General features: G+C 48.9%; 2 protein-coding genes across 2 annotated transcripts; one reads left to right on the top strand and one right to left on the bottom strand.

Moving 5' to 3' along the window:
• Positions 1 to 2,398: 2,398 nt before the first annotated feature.
• Positions 2,399 to 9,285, bottom strand: LOC122367191 (N-acetylglucosamine-6-phosphate deacetylase-like). The gene is made up of 9 exons (XM_043340085.1): positions 9,184 to 9,285; positions 8,666 to 8,870; positions 7,963 to 8,102; positions 6,470 to 6,604; positions 6,080 to 6,209; positions 5,665 to 5,753; positions 5,186 to 5,327; positions 4,156 to 4,332; positions 2,399 to 2,775 (listed from the first exon to the last, which is right to left on the bottom strand). The coding sequence occupies exons 2-9, from the start codon at positions 8,856 to 8,858 to the stop codon at positions 2,567 to 2,569; spliced, it is 1,215 nt and encodes a 404-aa protein (XP_043196020.1). The 5' UTR covers positions 8,859 to 8,870; positions 9,184 to 9,285; the 3' UTR covers positions 2,399 to 2,566.
• A 339-nt stretch (positions 9,286 to 9,624) lies between these two features.
• On the top strand, positions 9,625 to 24,681 carry LOC122367195 (AP-1 complex subunit mu-1-like). The gene is given in 12 exon segments (XM_043340087.1): positions 9,625 to 9,663; positions 11,159 to 11,230; positions 11,544 to 11,654; positions 16,282 to 16,395; positions 16,975 to 17,105; positions 18,207 to 18,351; positions 18,728 to 18,918; positions 19,572 to 19,650; positions 21,815 to 22,045; positions 22,820 to 22,945; positions 24,355 to 24,389; positions 24,391 to 24,681. Coding segments are annotated over 11 exon segments (1,266 nt in total). The 5' UTR covers positions 9,625 to 9,663; positions 11,159 to 11,188; the 3' UTR covers positions 24,452 to 24,681.
• Positions 24,682 to 24,820: the final 139 nt, after the last annotated feature.

The following is a 24,820-nucleotide window of genomic DNA, read 5'->3' on the forward strand; positions in this document are numbered from 1 at the left end:
TGAGCATATTCACACTGGTCGTTTCAGAAGCGAGGCAATATCTTATACCGAGTATAGTGCGAGAACTGCACGCATCACAATTCACAGTATTTCTTATGACTTTTCACAATTACCTGAAATCCTGACTTTGTTCTGGTGTCTTAAGAACTGTTTACCGCAAACAGCTCATATGGAACAAACGCGGTTCTGGGAACCAAAGTCCGAGCGATAACGGTTGACTAGGTCGATTGGCAAAGGAAGCTAGGTTTTGTAGCGCGCAACATTTGGCACACTTGATCAAACGGCAGACATAACTGAAGTCTGAGACTGATTCCGAATGGCACATACCAAACGCTTGGATATAAATATTAACCATAATAGTTAGCCAATCACCACAGCAATAGCACCATTGAAACAAATCATCACACAACTGGCATTAGAGTAATAGTGAAGGCAATACATAAGCCAACAATTAAAGTGCACACATAACAGGGAAGATATCATCGGAGACGCTAGTATGACAACCATCATGGCACGGAAGGCTGACTATGGGAGCTGGCTCTGAAAATCGTTCACATGACGCTCCACATACTAGCGTAGGGGAGAGTGGGGCAAAGCGGCCACCCGGGGCAAAGCGGCCATCCATCGTTTTAGCCCTCCACAGCTGGCGTCAGTTCCAATTTATGATTTCCAATTATACTTCTCTTTGCGGTCGTTCGAATGAGCCAGACCGGGGTTTCAGGCCCATCGCCATTGTTCTGTGAAACACGGAAAGGCATTTCTTGCCAGGTTACCAATTATGTTTGCAATTTTTAAATGTTATTTAATTCCATAACCGTTTGGAATTTTTATAAGCGTTTTTGTCCATGCATTGCGTGGTTATCGTACATGCCTTCTACCAATTTTAATGCTTTTTACCCCACTAATAGCTGAGCTGGAATATTTTTGTCTCGGACGGTATGCGCGGGGCAAAGCGGCCGGGGCAAAGTGGCCAGCCCCCAATTGGCCATAAGTTGTTTCCATCTGGATAAAAACATTATCTATATTCAAATGTGTCGTCATGCATTCATCTTGGCCACTTTTCGGTTACATGAGTTACCAAATTATGCAATTAAATGTTTTTCCAAGAAAATTCTTTCTTGGTTTAGCAATAGGTGGGAAGATAACAAAGTAAACATCCATCTTCCTTTAAACCTTGTCACCATCAAATACCCTAGTCGTGCATGAGGCAACTATTCTGTTTCTCATATCGGGACTTGAGAAGTCGCCAGTGGCCGCTTTGCCTCAGGGATGGGGCAAAGTGGCCAATATGCTATAGGTTTAAAGTTTTGTCAATATCTCCCATATGTGAACGCCTTTGGAAATGAAACGCAGTTGGAATAAAAGACAATTTAATAGGGATCACATTGGTATAGAAAGAATCTTTCCAAGTTTAAAAATCAAGCGTCGGCATCGTTAGAAACGTTAGGGTGGCCGCTTTGCCCCACTCTCCCCTACAATTTTTTTGTTCAATGAGTAGTCAAAAGCATTCATGCTACGACGTCCCTTTTTACTACGGTACACTCCTGTTTGTCATTTCTTTATCATAGCACGCATATGCGACTCAGAGCAGCTAACGTTACTATATGATCCCCTGAATTCCACAACCAAATATTCTGCTCCACAACCAACCTTTTGCAAACAGTCCAAGCACCAAACGTCAACGAACTCAGCTTCACAGGAAGAAAGACAACCACTGACTACACCATAATTCATGAAGATACTACAACAAATAAGATTTGATTGATCAAAACTAACTGATGTGTAGCAATCCGATATCTTCGGTCAAAAACCCACCCAAACCGCACCTCTTTGACCTCCCGACCATAATTTGTCATGAAGCCGGCAATTTCCCGTGAGCATCGAACGGTCAGTGATAACTGATGACATGAGGGCAGTGTTCACGGGCACCGCAAACTGCTGAGTGCGATGTGTGCAGCAGGCGTGGGGGTAGGGGATGGGTCGCTGTGTGGGCGGAGCTTGGAGCCTGTGTACGGGCCTACCGCACACAGTGCCCGTGAACAGCCCTATCACCACCACTGACAGCCACCATCAATATCACTTTTGCACGGTAGCCCAGTGTAGTTCGATAGTGAATCAATTCTGACTCCGTGTTAAAGCAAATTTTGATTCGGCTTCCGTCATGACTCGCAGATTCTTGAACGTTTGGCCGATAAGTATCACGGGATTTTGTGGCATTTCTGCGAAAGATAGAAAACACTATGGACCCCCCCCCCCCCCCCTCCACTTAGCCAACGTGTCGGAATTTGCTCCATCTCGCGAAGCGCCTAATCATCAGCAAAACAATGGTCCCTTTGCTCCAGATTTCAGTCATTGACCCAAGTTAAGCCCCCTCTCCAGTGGCGATATCGGCTCAGTATGTCGTCTCACTCTCGTGGCTTTACTTTGGCTTATACTTTCCGCCACCGCTCGGGTCTCTAATTACACCTGCAGTTCATCTGCCGTCCCACCACTGAGCCGTATGTTGTAAATATCTAACCAACGCCACCCTACCACACTTCGCCCCACCTCTCATCACCTCGCCGCCCTACTGCACGGGCTCGTGGATGAACGCCTGTCCGGGCGCGGCGAACACCTGCCGGCCAGCGATGTAGGTGGCGCGCACAAACACGTCGTCCGAGAGCATCACGAAGTCGGCGTCAGAGCCATACTCGAGGGTGCCCTTCTGGGCGGTGATGCCCAGCGCGGTGGCAGGGTGCAGAGAGGCCGCCTCCAGAGCCTCCACTGTGGTACACCCTGGCGGCGGACAGAGGAAACTCGTCAGTGGCGACCGTGGTACGCCCTGGCGGCGGACGGAGGAAACTCGTCACACAGCGACTGTGGTACGCCCTGCCGGCCAAATGAGGAAACGTGTGTGGCGGCAGCGACTGTGTTACACACCAGAACTGCTTCTTGTGCCTTGACTTCTCATATTTACCCAACAACAATCGTAATATACATTTCGACAAAGAGCTAAGAAATTTTAAGATCCTGTAAGGTTGAACGATGCCCAGGTCATAATCGAAATTGGGGAAAAAGCGAGCTATAATTCTGGCTAATTGAAGGATAACATACTGTTCATCCGCTGTATGTAAATTAGGCTGTGAATTACGTGAACCCACATACGACCGAACCACAAGACTCGTATGCCACGCGAGCAAAACGTGAACAGAACCAAGGATCCCCGCGCTGGTTTTTATCAAACAGCCGATCGCCGCCACAAAAACTCAGTTGTTTATGTTTTTGGGCTGGGCCAGGATAGAGCGTCCCCACACAAATGATCTAATGCCTTCGGCTTGCCAGTCATGTTTGTGTTCAAAGAAAGAAAGAAAGAATGCTTATAACGTTACCAAACTGGTTTAAAATGACTACGCCCTTGAAAATGTCCCTTTAGAGGTAAGATAATTTCGCACGTACCAGTTGAGCATTCAAACGCATTTGCTGAATCACCTCGGCTTCTCATGGTCCAGTTGGCCCAGTTCGAGCCAGGATATGGGCCATTGCTGCCGCCGGCAGCTGTTACATTGACCCTGATCAGCGGCCGCTCGAGCCGCGGCCGAGCCAGCGCACCCACCGAGCCGCACCGGGCCCGGTTTTTAGTCCGACCGGACCGGTCGGTTACGTTCGCAGTGCCGAGGCGACCGGAGGGTGGGGTAATAAAACTGATTATGGAGGCAGTCCCAGATCAAACAACGCACTTTCGGTGTGCGAGAAGCGGATCTGAAGGAACGTTGCCAAAATCACCCGAACAACCGAACGGCATAACAGGCTGTGGCTTATTTCACTGCCGGTTACAAAAATCTAAGATTCTTTATCTCGCAATATGTACAAGCAGCTAGCAGGGGTAGTAAAGGAATCTTGGCTAGCAGGGCTGACAGCAAAGTACATAGACATGTCCCTCATGTAATAAAAATGTAAGCAACAAACACTACTTTTTACCATCGTTATGACTGGCAGGTTGAGTTATAGTCGTGTCTTATCGAAAACATGTGCATTTTTTGTAGGTAGCAGAACGCCAATGGTTAGTACTATACTGTCTGGGCCGGCAAGACCAAGTAAGAGGTACTAAGGACCCACGACTGCCAGTGGCCGGTACTGTGACCGTCAGACTAGTGCCGCAGCGACCACGCTACTCACTGGCCGAGTGCATGAAGTGTCGTATGCAGCCGTCCATGGTGACGATGGAGCCGCAGAGGGTGTCCGTGCCCTCGATGAGCGCCCGTTCGCCCTCAATGACCACGTCCATGTCGCCGATATGGTGGCGGCCCGAGCCGAGGCCCATCGGCGCCACCGCGTCCGTCACCAGACAGAGACCTGAGGGTTGGAGGGAGAAAGTCTGTCACAGTCAGACACAGTCCTGGGGGATTGGGGGAGTCCGTTACAGTTAGACACAGGCCTGGGACAGGGAGAGAGTCCGATAACACCAGGCACAGGTTCGGGGAATCCTTTACCAGACAGAGGTCTGGAGGGAAGAAGTCCGTTAACAGACAAAGGCCTGGGGGGGGGGAGGGGGATGACGACATGACGGTTACCGTCGGTTACAGACAACCGCCACTGGCACTGTCATTGGTGACAGTAGGTGACAGCTGCGGCAGTAAAATGCCATTAGTAACAAACGGTATTTGTCAAATACGTCACACACTCGACAGTGTCGGTCCGGTCAGCGGTGTTCCGTTAACGTCAGAGTGATATTGTGAAAGGTGATCCCAGCAGGCAGACAGCTGCGGAAGACACCGGTTATAGACTCACCACTCACCAGAACCTGTGGCCAGACACAGACCTGTAAAGACACGCACCATCACCATACCCGGGCCTAGGTGGTACGTTAGAACTGCATCACTGGACCTAGACCTAGACAGTCACCTCGTGTCAGTCTCTCTAAACACCGCAATCTGTTACAGGACCGAGGAAGCCTGCTAGGACCGCGGCATAGCATGGGGCTAGACATAACCGGGGCTTGGAGACCGTACCACTACAGTTAAAATACTGAATGACATTTTAGCTTCTTTCTCGCTCCAATTAGGTAATCTGGAGGGATAATGAACGGGATAAGACCAGCGACGCAGATGGTCGGGACTAAATCTTGATATTCGTCCAGCTCAGTTTACATATCCTTTCGGGCCAGGCGGGTTTCTGAAGGATTCACGGACGACCGCTGCGGACCCACCGTTCGGGTGCGTCTTGTAGGCGATCCGGAGTGCCGCAGGGTGCGTGTGGATGCCGTCCGAGATGATGCCGTAGTAGAGCTCGTGCAGCGGCAGCCGCTTGGATGTCAGCATGCCGATGATGCCCGGGTCGCGGTGGTGGAACTGAGGACGGAAACATGGCCTTACCGTGAGCACGTATCATGCCAGGGGGACGTTTGTGTGCTACTTAAAACACACTTCAAATACTACTTGCGTAAAAAGGGGCTCTGGTAAGTTTCATTCAAAAAGCTTTATTACGTCTTTTAACGAAGGAAGAAGAGTGTACATAGTTTTCTGAATGCTAGCGACAGACAAAACGAATTACAACAAATAACCAGTCACCATTGCTGAGTGCTGATCATCACAGGTCTCATAGCTGCTATGCGATCCAGCCTACCACATGCACGTTTAGTCACCCAAATCACAGCTACCAGCCGTCGCCGTGCCCCGAGGCACCCACCTTGGTCATGGCGTTAAACAGGTGCGTCATGAACCGGGCGCCGCTCTTGAAGGCGCGCTCGCCGTCCATGATGGAGCCGGCCGAGTGACCTGTCACCGACAAACGAGGGATGGGTCACGGGCACTGCGTATAGTCACTGGTGAGGTACGGTGAATTATGGTTCTCATGAGCAAGTGAAACATATTGTTGTAATCTGAGGCACCCCACAGTTTACTTATCATAGACCAAAGAACAAATAAATACGGCTTAAATTAGTTTTCCTTGTTGAGCAACACGATACGATACGACAGATAACGATACGAAAGGAATAACTCGATGAAAGAACGTTTATAAAAATGAACATGCATATAGCGCCTGCCGCCTGGAGTTCAAAAGCGGTTCGTTTTCGCCCCCCCCCCCCCCCCCCCCCACTGACCAGTGGAGACGACGATGCCCCTCTCGGTGAGTCCCTCGACGGCGTCACAGGCGTTCTCCAGCTCGGGCGCCAGCGTCACCATGGCAACGTTGTCCAAACAGCCGTACACTTCCTTCACCGTCTCAAAGCCCTGTCGTACACAGGCCGAGCTTAGTGGGCAAACGATTGAAGAGAACTGCCACCAACCGGTCGAAGCAAACAAGCCAGTACCGATTCTGGTTGTCGTATCTCGATCCATTGCAATGCCCATCCCCTTCATCTGTACCTTTTCCAGTGGCCGAATGTGCTGCACCAGGTGAGCGCCCGTTAGTCAATCTACCCCTTCTAACCTTCTCCCCCTCCCCAACTTCCCCAGTGATCTGATGTGCTGCACCCTCTCCCCCTCCTCACCTTCTCCAGCGGCCGGATGTGCTGCACCGGGTGGGCGCCCTTCTTCTCTCTGCTGATGAACGGCCCCTCCAGGTGCGCGCCGAGAACACCGGCGCCATCCTCGCTGCCGGGCCGCTTGTTCAGGCGGGGCAGGACCTGTGACGACGGGGTGACGGGTCAGTTGAGGGTCAGTCCCTGGCGGGGTGAGCGAGATCGGTAGCGAGAGCCGTTATCGGGTTAGAACTTAGATAAATGGATTCGGTGTATTTCATTTCAGTTATCTGCAACTTGATAAGTAGCATGCTGGAAATATCATAATTATCATAAAAGATATCAGAAACGAGCAATGGAAATTTTGAATATGACGCATCCGTTTCAATGCACCTAATTTAGAGTCCTTGTTGTGAAAGTTTCGCCCTTTGATCACACCACACGTTATTTTTTACATCTTCATTCGATGATGCACAGAGCCGCAGAGAGGCAGTTGTGTTTATGTATACTGTATAGGGGAACCGTCGGGAGGGGACGGGAGGGAAGAGGGGAGGGTAATAATTGCCTTCAGCAGTGTCGCTTGGGAGCCGGACGGGCGCACGAAGGGCATACGATCCGGGGGCTTCACGTTCCTACGCTATCCGGTTACCGGTCATGTCGGGGGGGGGGGGGGAGGGGGGCTGCAGTGTGGCTGTTGGAGCCATTGCCATGGGCGGCCAAATGGATGTCGTGTCGGCCAAATGGATAGATGAGACGAAGTCCTTCAGTCGAAATGCATGTACGCAGTATTAACGCAGGTGACCTTATTTAGATCACCACCGGGTCCTCAACTAGATAAAATGTGCGGCACAATAATCTTATAATGTAGCAAGCACCTATTTCATATATGAGCAAATCGTGGATTGCTGTTTCGTGCTTTCAATCTGTAGGCATATCCTGTGCACTCTGAACAACCAGCCAGCCATGAGTAGCACAGTCTGACTGTCTGGTCACCATATCGTCATGTCTCCACAGCTCTACGATCTCCTCTTTATCAGGGTTACGTTTCGTCACTTCCCGGCTGTATGTCAGTCGTCGTCTTCCGGCGCATGGTTACAGTACAATGACGGCCGAATGCGGCTTTCGCAAGTCTCTAAGCTACCTTACTGCAATTGCAATTTGCTGGCGTGTGTAACTCCAGGCGTTAGAGACAGGTCATTAGGAACAGTTTGTTCGGGACAGATGAAGGACGAACACGCTGTGTACCTGGGATATGTTTCAAACTATGCCATAGCAAAAACAACGCCACCAGTGCATAAGAAAGTCGCAGGTCACTCTGTCGTTTTCTGTAGAGATGAGTGATGACCAACACTGCGCTCGGTTTTCAGGCAACCGTGCCTGGCGGCCAGAGTAGTATGGTCGATCACTGACGACGGGCCAGTAACTGAACTTAAGATACAGCACACTGTCCGACCCGCCACTTATCTAACGGTACCTATGTCTCAGGTGTGGAGGTGACCAGTGACCTAACGGCTAACACTGACCTTGCGGTAGGTCTCCGGTGTGGAGGTGATGACTGTCGGCAGAAATGACGTCACACCGTGCGCCAGCAGGCCCCGCGCCACCACCGACACCGCCTCCTCGGTCTTATCCTCGTCAAACGAGAAGTCGTAGCCGAATCCGCCTGCACGCAGTCAAAACGGAAGATCATAGCCGAATTTACCTGAGCACAGAAGCACAACGGGAAATTGTAGTGGGATCCAACTGCACGTAGTCAACCGAGAATGATACCACAGCCGAATCCACCAGAGTACAGAAGCACAACGCATTCAGGCCGCCGTCGGGAACGAGGCCGCCGTCGGGGACGAGCTGCACGGGCGTCAGGTAAATAGAGATATCGATAAAAACCACTTGGACAGTGAGCAGCGGGCCAGCGGCGGGAGTACGAGTTCGGTCAAGATTTCGGTTTACATAAGTCGTGAAACAGAGCTTGCGGACCATTGCAATGATGGCATGTTGTAGCCTGTAGGCTATATAATATCTATAGGTCCACGTTTTTTTTTTTGCATGTCCGGAGTTTTTTTTTATCGGAAAACGAGCGAAATATCGGACTTTCGGATACCGGCAGAGTACCGACTGGACACTACACAGCTGATGCAACGCAAACATGAAATCACCCACATGAGATTAGCTCTAGCATACCGCCCTATCTCGTGCCCATTCCGTACGCCGTTGAAAGGTCCGCACCGTTGATCTGGACATCGATGAAGCCGGGAGCGACGATAGATCCCCGGCAGTCGACTTGGAACGCCGGAGGTCTCTTCTGCACGTAGAACAGCTCCTCTGGGTTGATGATGCGGCCATTCTCCACCCAGAGGTCCTCTCTGACCAGCTCATGGTCCCGCAGGATCCGACAGTTCTTGAACTGGGTCACTGGCATGGCGTCAGAAACCTGAAAAGGCAGGGAGGGGTCAAGTCAAGGGCACATTTACAGTACAAGTAGTAAAAGGCGTGGCATTGAAAAACTGCTTTACGGTGGAGAAGAACTAGCTGAGAATCGTAAAAAAAAAAATCAAGCAAGAAGTAAAGGTGCCGTGCCAAGAAACAAACTGAGAAATGAAATTGAAACGTGCACCGCGGGCAAGGACAGTGACAGGAATGACAGGATCCAGATCGGCGTTAATGTCATATCCGATAATTCGATACACGAGGAGCGCATGAGAGCGGCAGGGACTTGCAGGGAAAATAAGGGGAAGCTATTTTACCTTTTCTGGTTTTCCTCCAAGCAGTCAGCAATTATCGAAAGTGACACTTCCGTGACCAAAGTGTCGCGCACCGGCCGGCAACCCGCCCGATCTCCGGCATCAGCATCTAACGCAGAAGACCAGCAGTTGTTTTGTTTAGAAATTGAAATTAGCTTTTGTCACAAGTGCACTATAAATGAAGAACAAATATTAACTTCCATATGAAGGCATTCCACTGCTTTAGAAGAGTGAAGGGAAAAGTTTCTCATCATGTCAAATCATGAGTAGTGTTTTTATATTTGCATTTTGCGACATCTTTATACATTCTATTAGAAACAATAATTTTTCTGTGTTCAAAATGATCGAAAAGGGAAGAAGATTAAAAGCACTCAAAAACTGTAAAGGAAGTTTTTTTTCAATATGGTAGCGTAGCCCTTCAATTCCCTTTCCAGATTCTCCGGCAAGTGTTGCTGTGTGTTGAAGGTGGATTTTGATGAGCAGGTAGTTTGGTGCATTTATATTAATTTGGTGAACTTAAAGCACGCATAACGTTTGATTTTTCAAAAGGCCTTTGATAAAATTACAGGTATCAGCAGTTTGTATTCGTCCTATGTTTTATTGAATTGTTATTTTAATGCTCAACTGTCACCGCCGTGCTACAATGTTAATTGCATATTTCATCCCTGCATTAATGTTAATCAATCTTTTGACCATATCAAATGCAGTGGTACTGTGGTACCAATGACAGTTATGGAGGATCATGCCAAGCTGCGAAGAGACTGGCGGCATAGTCATGGCAGCAGGGCACGCCCAGGGGGATGCCACTACTTTGCTTCGCCATAGGTCCAGTACTGATGTCGTCGGTTTCGATCCCGGTGACGTCAGTGCTGTCTACATCCGGGAACTTCTTGCACTTGGTTCTCATTAGAGGTGGCCATATTGTTTTGTCTCGTGACGACACATTTGCGTCATCGGGATCGAAACTGGCTGTAAACAAATCGCTCAGTGTCGCTACCTACTATATATGGCCTTGGGCACGCCCTTCAAATTTATCCTGTTTTGCTTGTTTTTTTTGTTGTCTTATGGAATGAGTGGGTGGTTGCATGGCTGGATGCTATTCTAGGCAGCTGTTTTGTAAATGTAATGCAACAGGTACCCACTTGCACTAAAGGCACAGGACATTGTTCAAGTGCCCTGCGGTCACAGCAGTTCCATTGTTCTGGAGTTAGAGCTATGAAGCCTGATTTCAGTTGGGTAGAAAACCCTCTTGTAACTATGGCTGGTGACAAATATGTCACAGATCTTTTGATCAACTATTATGGCAATATCCTCCTACCACTGGAGTCACAGCCCTCTCAGGCACTTGATCAGGGCGTTTATATAGCATTGATCAGGGCCCAGATCTTGCCTGTGCTGGGTTGTGGCTGATGGCTCACCAGTGATAAGATGTAATTTTGATAGAAAATTATAAAAAAAAGTTTTTACTTAGATTTAAAGTAACTTATTCCATTTTCCTATTCCATTTTCCTATTCCTATTTCTTTCGTTTAGTCCTAACTCCTCTTTCATTTGTTTCTGCTGTAATGACATTAATTACCTATTTGATTACTGATATATATCATGTTCTATAGTGATGGTAGAAAAAAAATATGTAGCTGATGATGGCTTCTGTTTGGAGAGGAAGAAAAGGCCTTTCTTTTTAAACCTTTCTCTGTTTTTCTTTATTCATTTATTCCTGTCCTCCTATAGCCCTTCCTCTTGCTCTCCATCTACCTCCAAGCCTTATCTTCCCTGGGCCTGGTCCTTTTATTCCTTCTCCCTCTTGACTTTATCTCCCCTTTATCTCTTTTTCTCTCTTCTTCTGTTCTCTTTTCATTTCTCCATTTTCTATTTTATCTCAGTTTTCCCTGCCCCACTGGTTCTGACTCCTCTTTTCAATTCCAAACTAATTTTGTTTGCTGATAATGACAAGTGATGACCAATTTTTAATGTTTCAGATACCTGCTGTTTTCAAACTATCTGCAAAAATGTCTGTATCATCAATATATCTCTTAGACTCCAAAGGGAAGGTAAGAATGAAAATTTGTTGATATATTTATCTCTTTATTGAATTGGCTCACAAGTCCATCACTCATTGTTGGTTCAGTGTTAGCACTCATAAGTCATGTCCGCTGCAGGCTGTTTCCCTCAAAGCCAAAATCACCATGCTGTCTTACAAATGCCAGACTCCAGGTTTGCTCTGTTTGGTTGTCAAATTACAAATTATCTTGTATGATGTTAAACCCAGCTGCTGCAGCTTTTACTTGAAGTTATTTGACTATAATACAGTACTTTGCTATTGGTCCCTGACTCATAATGGCACCCTCTTATGCTTTGCTTCAGGTACTGATATCCCGGAACTACAGAGGTGACATCGAGCCCAGTGTTATAGACAAGTTTATGCCCCTGCTAATGGACCGAGAAGAAGAAGGGAACATGTCACCGATTATACAGGTAGATGACTACTGAATTGTGTGGTTGCTGACATTTAATTGACTTTACACTTCCCTAATTGACTTCCTAATTGACTGTATTATACTGTTTAATTGCATTTGTGGGTAATACTTTCCATTGTCATGACTTTCCATCATAGGCGTCGCCAGAGATTGTCGGTTGGGGGGGCAAAATCAACTTTTGTGTCAAAACTTGCCTTTCCCCAGTCTTTACTCACTCGTTTTACATATCATTCGACGCGCAATGGTGCGAGGAATCCGATGGTGACAAAGGTTTCCTTCTAGCTATGACATGTAATTTTTTACAGAAAAATTCGAAATTTTGAAATTTCATAACAAAACGACTGGTAGAATCATAGTGGCTGCGATTGCCGACGCACTGCAGAGGGCCCCTGTGCAGACGCTCGACGCTCATGATCATTACCCATTAAGAGGTGAAAAACGCTCCATTTAATCGGATCACCCTGCTAGAACCTCCATTCACGCATGCATGCAGAGGTTTTACGTGAAATGCATAGGACTTATCCCAGCCGCCGATCGTAGCTAAGTTGGGCATTCGGCGGAGAGTGAATGTCGGAAGTGTGAATCGGAATAAGGAAGTAATTCATCTTTGCTTCAGTGAGATGAAGTGTTTTGTTCACTCGAGTGTGAACAAAAGTTTCTCGTTTTTCGTGTGAAGGGAAGCGCTGCAAACGCGAACAAAAACTGTTAAACGGAACCAAAAGTAACGCACGGCATAGCGGCAAGGGATCCCGTAGAGATAGGTTTGTGACTTCCAGGCCATTTCAGGCCACTCAGGGTCAGTGCTGACTCTCGGAAGCCTGCTTAGGATCCCGGAGATCGACGTGGGTCACCTCAAATATTTACGTGTACGTGGTGCTTTAGGGCTTTCCGAGCCCAAGGTGGGGCCCTCAGAAGCAGTGTGGGCGGCGGGCGCTAAGAGACTAGGCCCAGGGTGAGCCTGGAGCCCTCGGATAGCAGTGTGAACCCTCGGGGTCTGTGTCGAATCCCTAAGGACCCTACGTAGGGACATAATAAACATGTGTTGCGGACCTCAGAGGGACACGTGGGCTGTGACCCCTCAGATGCCGGCTTGGGGTTGGCAAAGTCTGTCGCCTCAAAAATTTGGCTGAACTATCAGAGGCCAGTTAACCTTCGCCCCAGTGGGGGGGGGGGGGGGGCATATGTTACCACCCTGTCGCGTTTTTTGCGTGTGAATAAAAAACCGCGGCGCGTAGCGCCGCGCCGCTTGGGGTAGCTTTTGGTACATCAATTTTGGACAATGTGTGAAATTTTTGACCCCAGGTCATGTCAGGTCAGGTCACCAGGTCAAGTTAACTGACCAAGCCTAAAAAAAGTTTGCAATCATGTCCAGCCTGCAGTGTTTGTCAGAAAGGTTTCAAACTTGGTGGATTGCATGCTGTTATGGGCGCCTACAATTTGTATATCTCGGATTTTTTATATCTGTGACCTAAGGTCAGGTCAGTGGCGAAACCTTTCTATTACAAGTCAATGGAGAAAAATGAAAATGCCTCTAGATCCGTGTGTACGCATCGGAACAGTCCAAATATTTCAGAATCACAATGATTTAGCCCACTCGTGATGACCAATGTGTCATTTTTGCTGATAGCCTCTAGACAGGTCATCCGAGGTCACTTGAGGCTACAAACAGTTTTTTGCCAATAACTCGCGATTGGAAAGAGATAGAACACTGGGGATGGTCTCATTCTGTTTGCCTTGTTGAGACGCATCGACTGATATGCAACATGACCTTTTCCGGTAAGGTCATGACCTTGACCTGAGGTCAAATTTTCAACTTGACCTTTCAAGGTCAAATTATAGTTCATTCAACGCGTCTCGGCGAGAGGAACACGATTCTGGCAATAGAAATGTCGTGGCTTTTTGTAGTCGAAAGTTATTGTCGAAAAACACTTTTCGTAAAAACAGCTATTTTTGGACTTTTTGCCCTCTGGAGGCCAAACCGTTGACCTGAGGTCAATATTGATAATGACCTTTTCAAAAGAAGAGTTAAAAAGCTATCGATTGCTCTTCCCTGCGTTATTCTAGCTACCATAGTTCCTGAGATAGCGGCATGTTTTCTGAAAAATATAATGACAATTGGCAGATTTTGACCTTTGATGACCTCTGGTGACCCCAATATTGCTCTAAGGTGAAAAATGACTGAAATACTTTCAAACGTACGCATTGAGAGCTATCGACTGCTTTTTACCGCGTCTTTCTAGCCCTCTTAGTTTTTGAGTTAGAGGTGGGTGGTAACATATGCCCCCCCTCACTAGGGCGAAGTTGGCTGAGACCGCCACTGGGGCGCGGGTTAAGGTTCTCAGAAATGTTCGAAGGCTCAAAGATCCCTGTATGGGCCCTCAGAGAACATGAACACCAGTGGGACTTTCAGAGGCCGGTTTGGGCCCTCTGAAAGCTTTCTTTAGGGCTCACTGGAGCTCCTTAGGAGCCTTTGTTTAACCCGCGCCCTGCTGGGGGTCCTGGATTTCCACGCCCTGCTGGGGGGGGGTGTTTGAACACCCCCCCCCCCTTGTAACTCGGCTCCTGGGCCACGTAGCGATACGCGGAAGGCGGCGTTCGAAAGAGCGTAAAAAAATAATGACGAAATCACTTCGGTCAATTTTTTGGTCAGGTCAAAGGTCAGGTCACCAGAGGTCATTGAAGGCAAAATTTCGCCGATTTCCAGGTCGAATGTCGAAATTTTCCAAGAAGCCAACGCATAACTCGGGAACCAATAGAGCTACAGCGCCGCGGAAAAGCGCATTGGATAGCCCTATTAACGCCCTTTCTGAGTAATTCTCTCAGATTTGACCTAACGTCAACGGTTTTGCCTGCAGGGGGCAAAAACTGCAAAAATAGCCGATTTTTTCGAAAACAGTTTTTCTGCAATAACTTTTGACCCAAGCCTTGTACGAGCTTACTTTTACCGGCATCGTGTTCCTCTCGTCAAGACGCATCGAGTGAACTATGACTTGACCTTGAAAGGTCAACTTGAAAATTTGACCTCAGGTCAAGGTCATGACCTGACCGGAAAGGGTCATGTTGCATATCAGTCGATCCGTATCGTCGAGCTGAACACATCTAAGGCGTTTTCATCGCTCTAGCATGCCTCTATCAAAAGTTATTTGCGAAAAACTGTTAGATACCATTCGTGACCTAAGATGACCTCAGGGCATAAACAAGGGTCACGGACACCATTTTCAAGTTCAGTGTGTCTAAACCACTTGTAATTCGGTGTTTGGGAGTGTTTATAATGTCTTTCATCCAAAGAGGCGCATTTCAATTTTCTCCCATTGACTTATAATGGGGAGGTCGCAAAATTGACCTGACCTTAGGTCATCGATATCAAAATTCTGAGATATACATTTTGTACATGCTATTGCTCTTAGCAATCGCTGAAAGGTTCAAAGCGATCGGTCACTCGGTGTAGCTATGACAGACATTGAAACTTTTTTATGAGGTGAGGTCACTTCAAGTGACCTGGTGACCTGACCTTGAATGACCTTGGTCTGAAATTTTCACAACATGTGTAGAATTGATGTATGATAAGGTGCCGTTTTTGAGATATTCGCGAAAAACCACAAGGGGGGTGTTCAAACACCCCCCCCCCCCCAGCAGGGCGCGGGTTAAAGCAAGCTCATGAGCCCTGCGACACTTGTACGGTAGGTACTTGAGCCTGTCGCAGACATTTGACGAGTTGAGAAAGGCCCCGAAGATTTCGTTTCACGCTTTGAACAAAAATTGTGTCAGCACTCCAAAACTTATGAAAATCAGCTGTAAAATGTAATAAAGAACGAACTAGGAACATGTAATGAATCACAGCATTAACATTTCCGAGTCTGGACTCGGAGTCATGAAGATTTTGGCGACTGCGAGTCAGACTCTGGTTTGAACTGCACGCTCAAACCGAGTCTGACCTCACAGGCATTCTCAGAAAGGTACCCCCATTTTTTCCCGACTCCAAAATCTCATCGGATCTGTATCGATGTCAGGGGGTGCCCGGTCAGAGGTTGGGGGGGGGGGGGCAAGTTGCCCCGCTTGCCCCCCCGTGGCGACGCTAATGCTTTCCATTCAGCTCACCTTTCCCATAAGTCCATTATTTTACGATAATTAGTAAAAGTGTCACCAGGCACAGCATGAATTTTGTGTCAAATATAATTTTTATCTGACATTTCTGACCTTTTCCTGCAATTTTGTCTCATACCTAATAATCAGTAAGATACCCTTTAGGGCGACAAACGAGCGAGCTCGACAGTACGAGCGAGCGAGCCCTACATGTGTGGAAGTGGTACCCTAAACTGACTTGTCTTGGCCACTCTACTAACTTGTCCCTAATAGAGACCAAATTTGAATGTAATTGACCCAGTCGCTCTAATACATATGTAGTAGCGATACCCTGAGTGTTCGCACGCGCAAACCGGACGCCAGCTGCTGACTTGTTCGTGGCACCGTTTGCTAACGGTGTTTAAAATATATGCGCGATCGGCCCAATCGTTTTGAGGTGTAGCGAATTCCGCTGAACGTCTTCACAGTCTTTGCACTTGTTCGTAATAATTTCCTAAAGCAGCGACCATTTCCCTATGACCCCATGTGTGTTTCCGTTTCAGACGAGTGGCTGCACGTTCATGTACATCAAGCACAGCAACGTGTACGTGGTCAGCACGACGCGGAAGAACGCCAATGTCAGCCTGGTGTTTGTGTTCCTGCACCGCCTGGTTCAGGTGAGATGATGGGACTGGCTTGTCAGGGGGTGGTGATCAAACAGATCCCTGGTGCAGGTGATGGTTACGTTTATTCATTCAGCGACTCATTCATTCATATTTTCACGTTATTATACTTTCGGTCATGGGCGCGGCTTTTCATTGAACGGAATGCACAACTCGTAAAATAATAAGCAGTGTTGTGTTGATACACACTTGTAGGTATGCTGAATAGTTTTGCAGTAAACGACGGTCTGTCAGGCTGGTAGTTTCCACGTAATACTTCTGTACCAGCTGGGACTGACGTGAATGATGAATTTGTTATTGAAAGCTTTAAGTGTGCGTATATTGTTCAAGCTCAAGACGATAACAACGAAAAGTCACATATTCAGTGGCTTTTCTGATCTCGTAATTTCAACTGATAAGCTGTCGGGAAAGCTTCCTTTCCTCTCGACGCTCGGATAGCCGCTGCAGCATAGGCTCTCTTAACGCCTAATTCAGATCCCTATTTCTTCGACATGCATCCTAATCAGACCCACCTGCCCACTCCTTTTGCAGCTCCCGCCCCTCGCCCTCTGACACTAATCCGCTACCCACCAGGTGTTTGAGCACTACTTCAAGGAGCTGGAGGAGGAGAGCCTGCGGGACAACTTCGTCATCGTGTACGAGCTGCTGGACGAGCTGAACGACTTCGGTTTCCCGCAGACCACTGATAGCAAAATCCTCCAGGAGTGAGTGCCATCTGACTGCCCGGTCTCGGCTGTGGGGTCGGTGGGTTCCAAGTACCCGTGTGTTCTTGGAGGCAAAACGGATGGCCGATGGTTGTGCAGACGGGAAGTAATTGAATGCACATGTGATTAATACTGATACTGGTCATGACTGTTGATGCACTTTCACTTTCTGCTCGATCTACGATAGGTAGATGACGGTATGAAACTATTAAAGCCCGGTTCTGGCTGCCGAAATCGATCGGAGCGGATGGTAAGCGTATGGTGATCGTATGGTGAGCGTGGCTGGCGGAAAAAGATAAAAATCTCTAGGCCCGATACGATCTGGTAACTGGTAGATCGTATCGTGCGGATCGTGCGGATCGTGTGGGAGTCTGCGTCCGCCATTACTGCCGGCGGTGATAGATAAGAACGAAATAAATGCTTTTTACGCTTGAAGAGAAGTTAAATGTAGTTTAAAACATCTCTCTAATTCAATAATTTAGTTTGAGTAGTCGGCTCTGACTATTCCGTGAAGTTAATCAACATTTCGGCTTGATTTGAGCAGTATGGCGGCGGAAACCATTCTCGGCCGTGGAAGGTACGCAATTTTGAAAATGCGTGGAAAAATAGAAAATCATGTCACATTGTCCTGGAAAGTAACCTACAACCTAAAAGTGAGTATTGTGAATGCTGTGCATCGATTTTCTTGAAAATCGGTTCGTTGAAATTGACAGAAATTCATTGGTAAGATATCTATGTACCACCCCCGGTGTCGCCGGTAAATCGCCGGTCACCAAGAGGCTAAGTCCTTGGTGTTGCAAGTCCGACAGAACTTGCAACACCAGCGACCTTAGTTGTCGCTGGTCTCCTCTCAACGTCATTGCACTTGACCACAGGCATTTAGCCCCAAACGATGTGCCACCCTGACTTCCTGGAATGGCGTGAAATTTATGCGTCAGTTACCTGAACCAACAGTTAATTAAGAATCCAAAATTCACCGCTGCAGCTGACCGTTATACCTACCTACTACCTAGCATACGCCGGCCTCGTCCGTAACATGTTAACTACTCGTACCACAGCGCTACCCTCCCGTGATAGTTCTAACCCGCGTGTTGCCGTCAGGTATATCACCCAGGAGAGTCATAAACTGGAGGTGGCGCCCCGGCCGCCGATGGCCGTCACTAACGCCGTCCACTGGCGCTCCGAGGGCATCAAGTACAGAAAGAACGAGGTCTTCCTGGATGTCATCGAGTCGGTCAACCTGCTGGTAGGTATGGGGAGGGGGGATGGAGAGCTGCTGGTTGGTACGTTTGGGGAAGGGGGACGTGCGGGTGAGCGGGAGGTGCTGACACTCGCAAGGAAGAGCAGTGAGCAGGGAGATGGAGAGCTGCGGATACGTGTGGGGAGCAGCACAAACTCGAACTTATCCGACTGAAACGTGATAGGAGTAAATGTTCAAAAGTCTGGTCATGCCGAATTATTGAAGAAAAAACTTTCTAACTAACATCTTGCACATTTCTGACTGAATACTTTTTTCGAAAAGCTCGTTGATTTCCCCGTTGATATTACGTTTTGTCGTCACGTCACTGTCTTATGTTTGATTTATATGCTCAGCTAACCACCTGCTTCTGTCTCGCCCGCAGGCCAACTCGAACGGTAACGTACTGCGCAGTGAGATCGTGGGCAGTATCAAGATGCGTGTCTACCTGTCCGGCATGCCCGAGCTGCGGCTGGGTCTCAACGACAAGGTACTGTTCGAGAGCACCGGACGCGGCAAGAGCAAGTCGGTCGAGCTGGAGGACACCAAGTTCCACCAGTGTGTCAGACTTTCCAGGTGAGTAGGAGCGAACAGGACGTTTCACCAGGGTGAGTGAGTGAGTGAGTGAGTGAGTGAGTGAGTGAGTGAGTGAGTGAGTGAGTGAGTGAGTGAGTGAGTGAGTGAGTGAGTGAGTGAGTGAGTGAGGGAGTGAGTGAGTGAGTGAGTGCGTGGGTGGGTGGGTGAGTGAGTGAGTGAGTGAGTGAGTGAGTGAGTGAGTGAGTGAGTGAGTGACGGAGTAGGACGTGTTCCACCAGTGTGATTATCCCTTTTGCTTGAGCTGTGGTCAATAGCCCGTTCTGCTGAACGGATAAGGGAAATAATTTAGATGCGTGAAGGTGATGTGCGTGACCATGCTTGTTAATATTAAGTTAGTGGGCTAATGCGGTTTCAGGAGTCGCATTTATCAGTTGCTACAGTACGGTGTACACTTGTACAGGTGTGACAGTCATCGTCATGGATAACCTCGCCTTAGCTCGTTCCCGTTGGTACGGGAGTGGGTGCATTATCCAGACAAATATCTGGCTGTTGTTGTGTACCCGGCGGGTCCATGCTGACCTTGGTTCGGTATGTGAGCGGTTGGCACGGTCGGCGTCCGCCGTATGGCTGCACCTGCCGCTGGCCCGTCACCCTGTGTCTGTGACGGCTGACGAGGTACGGATTGTCGGCAGGTTCGAAAACGACCGCACCATCTCGTTCATCCCGCCCGACGGCGACTTCGAGCTCATGTCCTACCGGCTCAACACTCACGTAAGTAAATCTATCCGTTACAGAGGAACAAATACTTGTCCTTCGAGCTCATGTCCGACCCGCTCAACACACACGTAAGTGACGCTCTGGGACAGACTTGGCTGCCCTCCTCCTTCTTAGCTGCTCGTCCTTTGAGCTCAAATGTCCTACGGGCTCAACACACACGTAAGTGATGCTTTGGAACAAACTAGTTGCCCTTTTACTTGTCCTTCGAGCTCATGTCGTACCGACTCAACCCAAAGCATTTCCTTATTCAGAGAGGGCTGCAATATTTGTTCAGTGGTACATACAACATTTGGTATTGGCTCCCCAGCGAGATTTAGCACCAGACTTCCGGCCGTAAAAAAAACTTTGTCCTTTCCTTGGTCACCGCGTGCTTCCTTCGCCAAAACAGGTTCCCTAGAAGGCGTTGAGTATCCATTTATTAGTCATCAACTATGAATGTTGTATATCACAGCCTCCCGATGGTCACTGTCCTGTTCTGACTCACACCATATTCCTCTGGGACTCTATCCGCCCCCCCCCCCCCCCACCCGGCCGGTCACACGCGCCAGACACGCACACACGCACACTGAGTCACGGACGGCGCCGGTCGGGAGGCGATAACGCGGCGCCGCCGTGTCGGGACCGGCGCCGGCTGCCGCCGTGTCGGGACCGGACGGATGGCGGGGTCGGGCGGACGTTAGAGGGAGGGCGGAAGAAGGTCGGGCACCGGTGACCCGGACGGAGCTTTTTCTGGGGCTGGGCGGATGATGGACGGGTCTTGGTGAAACTCACTTGGGACTCAATGTGTTGGTAGATTGAAGTCGGTGATCTCAATCACCAGAGTGGCTAAGGGTGTTTTTGGCCGAAAGTTCTCCGTTCGAATGATACACCGCATTGTTTTTGTTAAAGATAATTGCTATTTTATGATCGAAGGAGTTCAAATCAAAATGTTTGTGTTATTTGGTTCTACTTTTTGTTAATATACGATCCCTTCTCTCACGGCCACATATCTATGTTGTTGTTGAGAAGCGGCCCTGAGAAGGTTCGCTGTACTTACTGGGAATCACGCCCCGGCCGCGTCCATGGATCACGAGCAGACTATTAGCCACTCGACACCTGACTGAGGGAGGGGGCTGGCCGGCCATTAACCCTGGCTGCGGTCAGTTGGACAGCCCCACACTAGTCGAGACTCTCTGGAAACTCTCTGGCCGACTGGCAACCGAGCTGGCAACCAATAGCGAAAATGTTGTGGTTTTCAGTTGACGGAATTGCCGTAATTTGTCATTAAAGATTGTTTTGTATTTCTACCGACGTAACCAAAAGTCGTGAACCGTGAAAGCGTCAAGCGTCCCATTTGGTTACAATAATTGTGCCAGAATTTTAGCACGGCGAAGCTACGTTAAACGATATTTGGCCAGCTTCCAGAATGGTGCGACGTAACTCATGACGGGCGCTCTTTGTTTGCCAAACCCACAATTACGGCCTGTGACACTCAAACAACACCTTTGTTACCTGGACCACCCCGATTCTTTATGGTCTCTTTATTTTGAGTTTATCTGTTTCGATTCGAATTCATTACGTTCTCTAGCCATGAACCTTCACATTCTTTCTCGACCACGCTGTACCGTGCAGGTCAGTTTATTCATCTTGTGGTCCAGGTCGGGGCCCAGCCAGTAGGCACCATTCGTCTCTGTCCGGCTAGCCGCCGAGCCGTGCGCCCCTCTGCCCTCGCCAGCCGTCCAAACGACTCGTATATCAGTCCGTGCCAGCCGCCCGCCTCCGGGCGTTTTATTTCCATCATAAAACTTCTCAGCTCTTAGGAGATCAAACTCGAAACTCGGCTGACTGGCAAATTTAGTGTGTGATTGCATTGGATAATATTACCTCATACCCTGAATAAGTGATGAGTGAATATAGCAATGCTACTCTCCCTTTACTCTTTTAAATGAATATTGACTTGAGTAAAATATTTACGTTTTGGAATTTAGTTATAAGAGGGTTGTTTAACTTTAATTGTCAGCATTGATTTGACGCCGTGTCACGCCTTGGCGTCGCCAGTTGTCCCGTTAATTATAAAGCGTTTGTCATCCGCGGCGGCGTCTTTGACCCCTCTGCCCCCTCCCCCTCCTGTCACTCGTGTCGCCGTCTCTGACCCCCCCTCCCTCTCTCTGCCGTCCAGGTGAAGCCGCTCATCTGGATCGAGTCGGTCATCGAACGCCACGCGCACAGCCGCGTCGAGTACATGGTCAAGGCCAAGTCGCAGTTCAAGCGCCGCTCGACGGCCAACAACGTCGAGATCATCATCCCCGTGCCGACTGACGCCGACTCGCCAAAGTTCAAGACGACCATTGGCAGCGTCAAATACGTGCCCGAGAAAACCTGCATCGTCTGGAGCATCAAATCGTTCCCGGTAAGTGCGGAGCAGAGTGTCGGAGTGGGAATGTTAGAGTGTAGAGGACTGGTGGACGACTTGTGTTTACTTTAAAGTTTATAATCGGTTCATATCGACGGACAATTACAACAATGACGGGTGGATGTCTTAGATCCGTATACTCAGTAGCAGTTGTTCCTGATGGAAAATCACCGCTAATATTCAATGTTCGTTGTGTTTACTTTGTTGATCCTAACTATGTCCTCAGCATGGAAAAACTGATGTAATGGCCTATATCTATGCAAAATTATTTGCTAAATTACCAGTTGCTCAACTAGCAGCTGCATAATCACAGTACGGTTGATACAGCAGATGTGCGGCCACCGGGTCTGCCATGGACCGTCTGTTTACACGTCCATACCAGGCGTAGGTGCTCCGAGTATACAGACAGGCACAGATGCGGTGCCAGACGTGTCCGCGGTCCACAAGGCACGCGCTGCCTGACCAGTGACCAGGCACATGTGTCATGAACGGTCCGCGGTTGGCGGAGCGCCTACGAAGTCGCGTTATAGGAACACCTGGTCAGAAGCATTGCATGAAAATGTCCCGCTCAATGTTACATCAATCAGACAGATAGTTAAGGAAGCTGACCGGTACTATGTTAAATTCTTTCAATTCTGTCTACATTCACTTTGCCGCATGTTGAATAATTCACTTTGCCGGATGTTCTGCTTATATGACCGTTGACCTGGCCCGCTGACCTGATGACCTTACCCGCTGACCTGACCTGACCTAATCTCACCTGACCCACAGGGCGGTAAGGAGTACCTGATGCGGGCCCACTTTGGTCTGCCGAGCGTGGTGGCAGAGGAGGTGGACGGCCGGCCGCCCATCAACGTGCGGTTCGAGATCCCCTACTTCACCACGTCGGGCATTCAGGTCAGTGTGTTGTCTGGGGAGACTAACTAATATGGGTCACACAGGTCAGTTTATAAAATACCGGTGCGGACTTTGGGTTTTACCGGACAGACGGACAGGGTCCGCAAATCACCGCCGCATGCCACATAACTAACATTGAGCCAACAGTACTGTGTACGAAATGAAGCACATCGGTAAAACAATTCAGTTCACTATCCAAAGAAGTCAGCGCAGGTGACGTAGCTGATTAGGTCAGCGTCCAGTATTCAGGAAACACCTCCACGGGTGCTTTGGGTTTGGTCCAACAGCTGAACAAGCACCAGGATTCCGTGATTCGGTCTCTGGCTCAAGAACTGAACCCGAACAACGCCCCAGCCCACCCCAGTCCTTAGCGTCCACTGTGTTTGTTGGTGCCTTCCGACCAGCATCGATCAACTGGCGTCCGTTTGTTGACACCGTGTCATGGTGGGCCACCTGTGTGTACGGTAGGAGAGGGAGGAAGAGAGAGAGAGAGAGAGAGAGAGAGAGAGAGGAGAGAGAGAGAGAGAGAGAGAGAGAGAGAGAGGAGAGAGAGAGAGAGAGAAGAGAGGAGAAGAGAGGAGGGAGGAGAGACTCTCAAACTCTGTAAGGAACCTACCGCGCTGGACGGCCGTGGCCCTCGGGCAGAATCTGTCTCGCTATGAACCATGAGCTCGGCATGACGACGACCCGCTCCCTGCGTGATGACCCTTCTGAGAACAGCCCTGCGTTCCCTGCCAACCATCCGTGGGCGGCCAGAAACGCCGCACCGGGCCGCCCGATTACCTGGGAATGTTGGCTTTGGCACACTACAGTTAGTAAAGCAGTTTTATATTAATTCTATTTATTTGCTGTTCAGTTCGGTTGCCGAATGTAGATTACTAATGCTGTGTTTGTTGGTTTTGGTTTTGGGATGTGTCATCTGTTTCCTGTTTACAAAACATCATTTACAATGTGACGTCTGGACGATGGCTAAAGTCAGAAGTAAAAACGAGGCTATTACGCACGAAAACAATCAGATCAAATGCTCATCCTGTCGCCACAAGAAGTCGATTGGCCACATTTCGCTCATGCTTCTTTCGGATTATATTGTCCGATGCCCATAAAAGCATTTATCCATTCGGTCGAGATGTCATCGCTCCATTACCGATCAATGAATCGAAAGAAAGGAAGTACGCAGTTTGTATAGATCTTTTGGAGATAGAGACCCCACCCATATCGATCCGTGTAGGAAAGTACCGTCTCGTCTTATAGGGATATTTACCACATAATTAAATAATGTATAATCAAGCTTGGCGTTCTTCCGAGTCCAGTGATTCATAAGCCGTTGTTTTTGGTGAGTGCTAGTGTCAGCTGGGCTCATATCACCCCAATAATTCAGCTATGTAACCCGCCGTGTCCCCACTCTCCAGGTGCGGTACCTGAAGATTATCGAGAAGAGCGGCTACCACGCTGCCCTGGGTACGCTACATCACACAGAACGGCGACTACCAGCTGAGGACGCAGTGATGAGCGTCCGAGAACCCCCTGTGACACACCCTCCCGTCCCTGACCGGCCCCAGCACGACAGCCGGCCGCCGAGACCCGGCACACCCGCATCTGTGGTACCGTACTGTAACGGTACAAATGTACTCCGCACTGTATTGAACCGCCACGGCAACACGGCTGGAGAGTCCGCGGAGAATGCGTGAGCAGGTGTGGGTGCTGGACAAGCTGTGAATGTGAGTCGTGAGTTTCGACCCGTGAATGATGAGTCGTGAATCGTGAGCCGTGAGCTCGGCGGCAGAATCTGACGAGCCCGCGGGGCTTTGGTATCGATTGTTTTCGAACGGTTGAGATTGTGAGACTGGTGAGAGATGGGAGAAGCATTCCGCGGTT

Source organism: Amphibalanus amphitrite, unplaced genomic scaffold, assembly GCF_019059575.1.
Source record: "Amphibalanus amphitrite isolate SeventyFive unplaced genomic scaffold, NRLGWU_Aamphi_draft 000856F_arrow, whole genome shotgun sequence".
Lineage (NCBI taxonomy): Eukaryota > Metazoa > Arthropoda > Thecostraca > Balanomorpha > Balanidae > Amphibalanus > Amphibalanus amphitrite.

What these genes read in the sequence shown, in the direction of transcription:
- LOC122367191 (XM_043340085.1), bottom strand. Translation starts at nt 8,858, where the DNA reads ATGCCAGTGACCCAGTTCAAGAACTGTCGGATCCTGCGGGACCATGAG. An exon ending in ACATCCGGCCGCTGGAGAAG is followed by an intron (nt 6,210 to 6,469) that starts GTGAGGAGGGGG and finishes TGTGTACGACAG; the next exon opens with GGCTTTGAGACGGTGAAGGA. An exon ending in TGTTTAACGCCATGACCAAG is followed by an intron (nt 5,328 to 5,664) that starts GTGGGTGCCTCG and finishes TTCCGTCCTCAG; the next exon opens with TTCCACCACCGCGACCCGGG.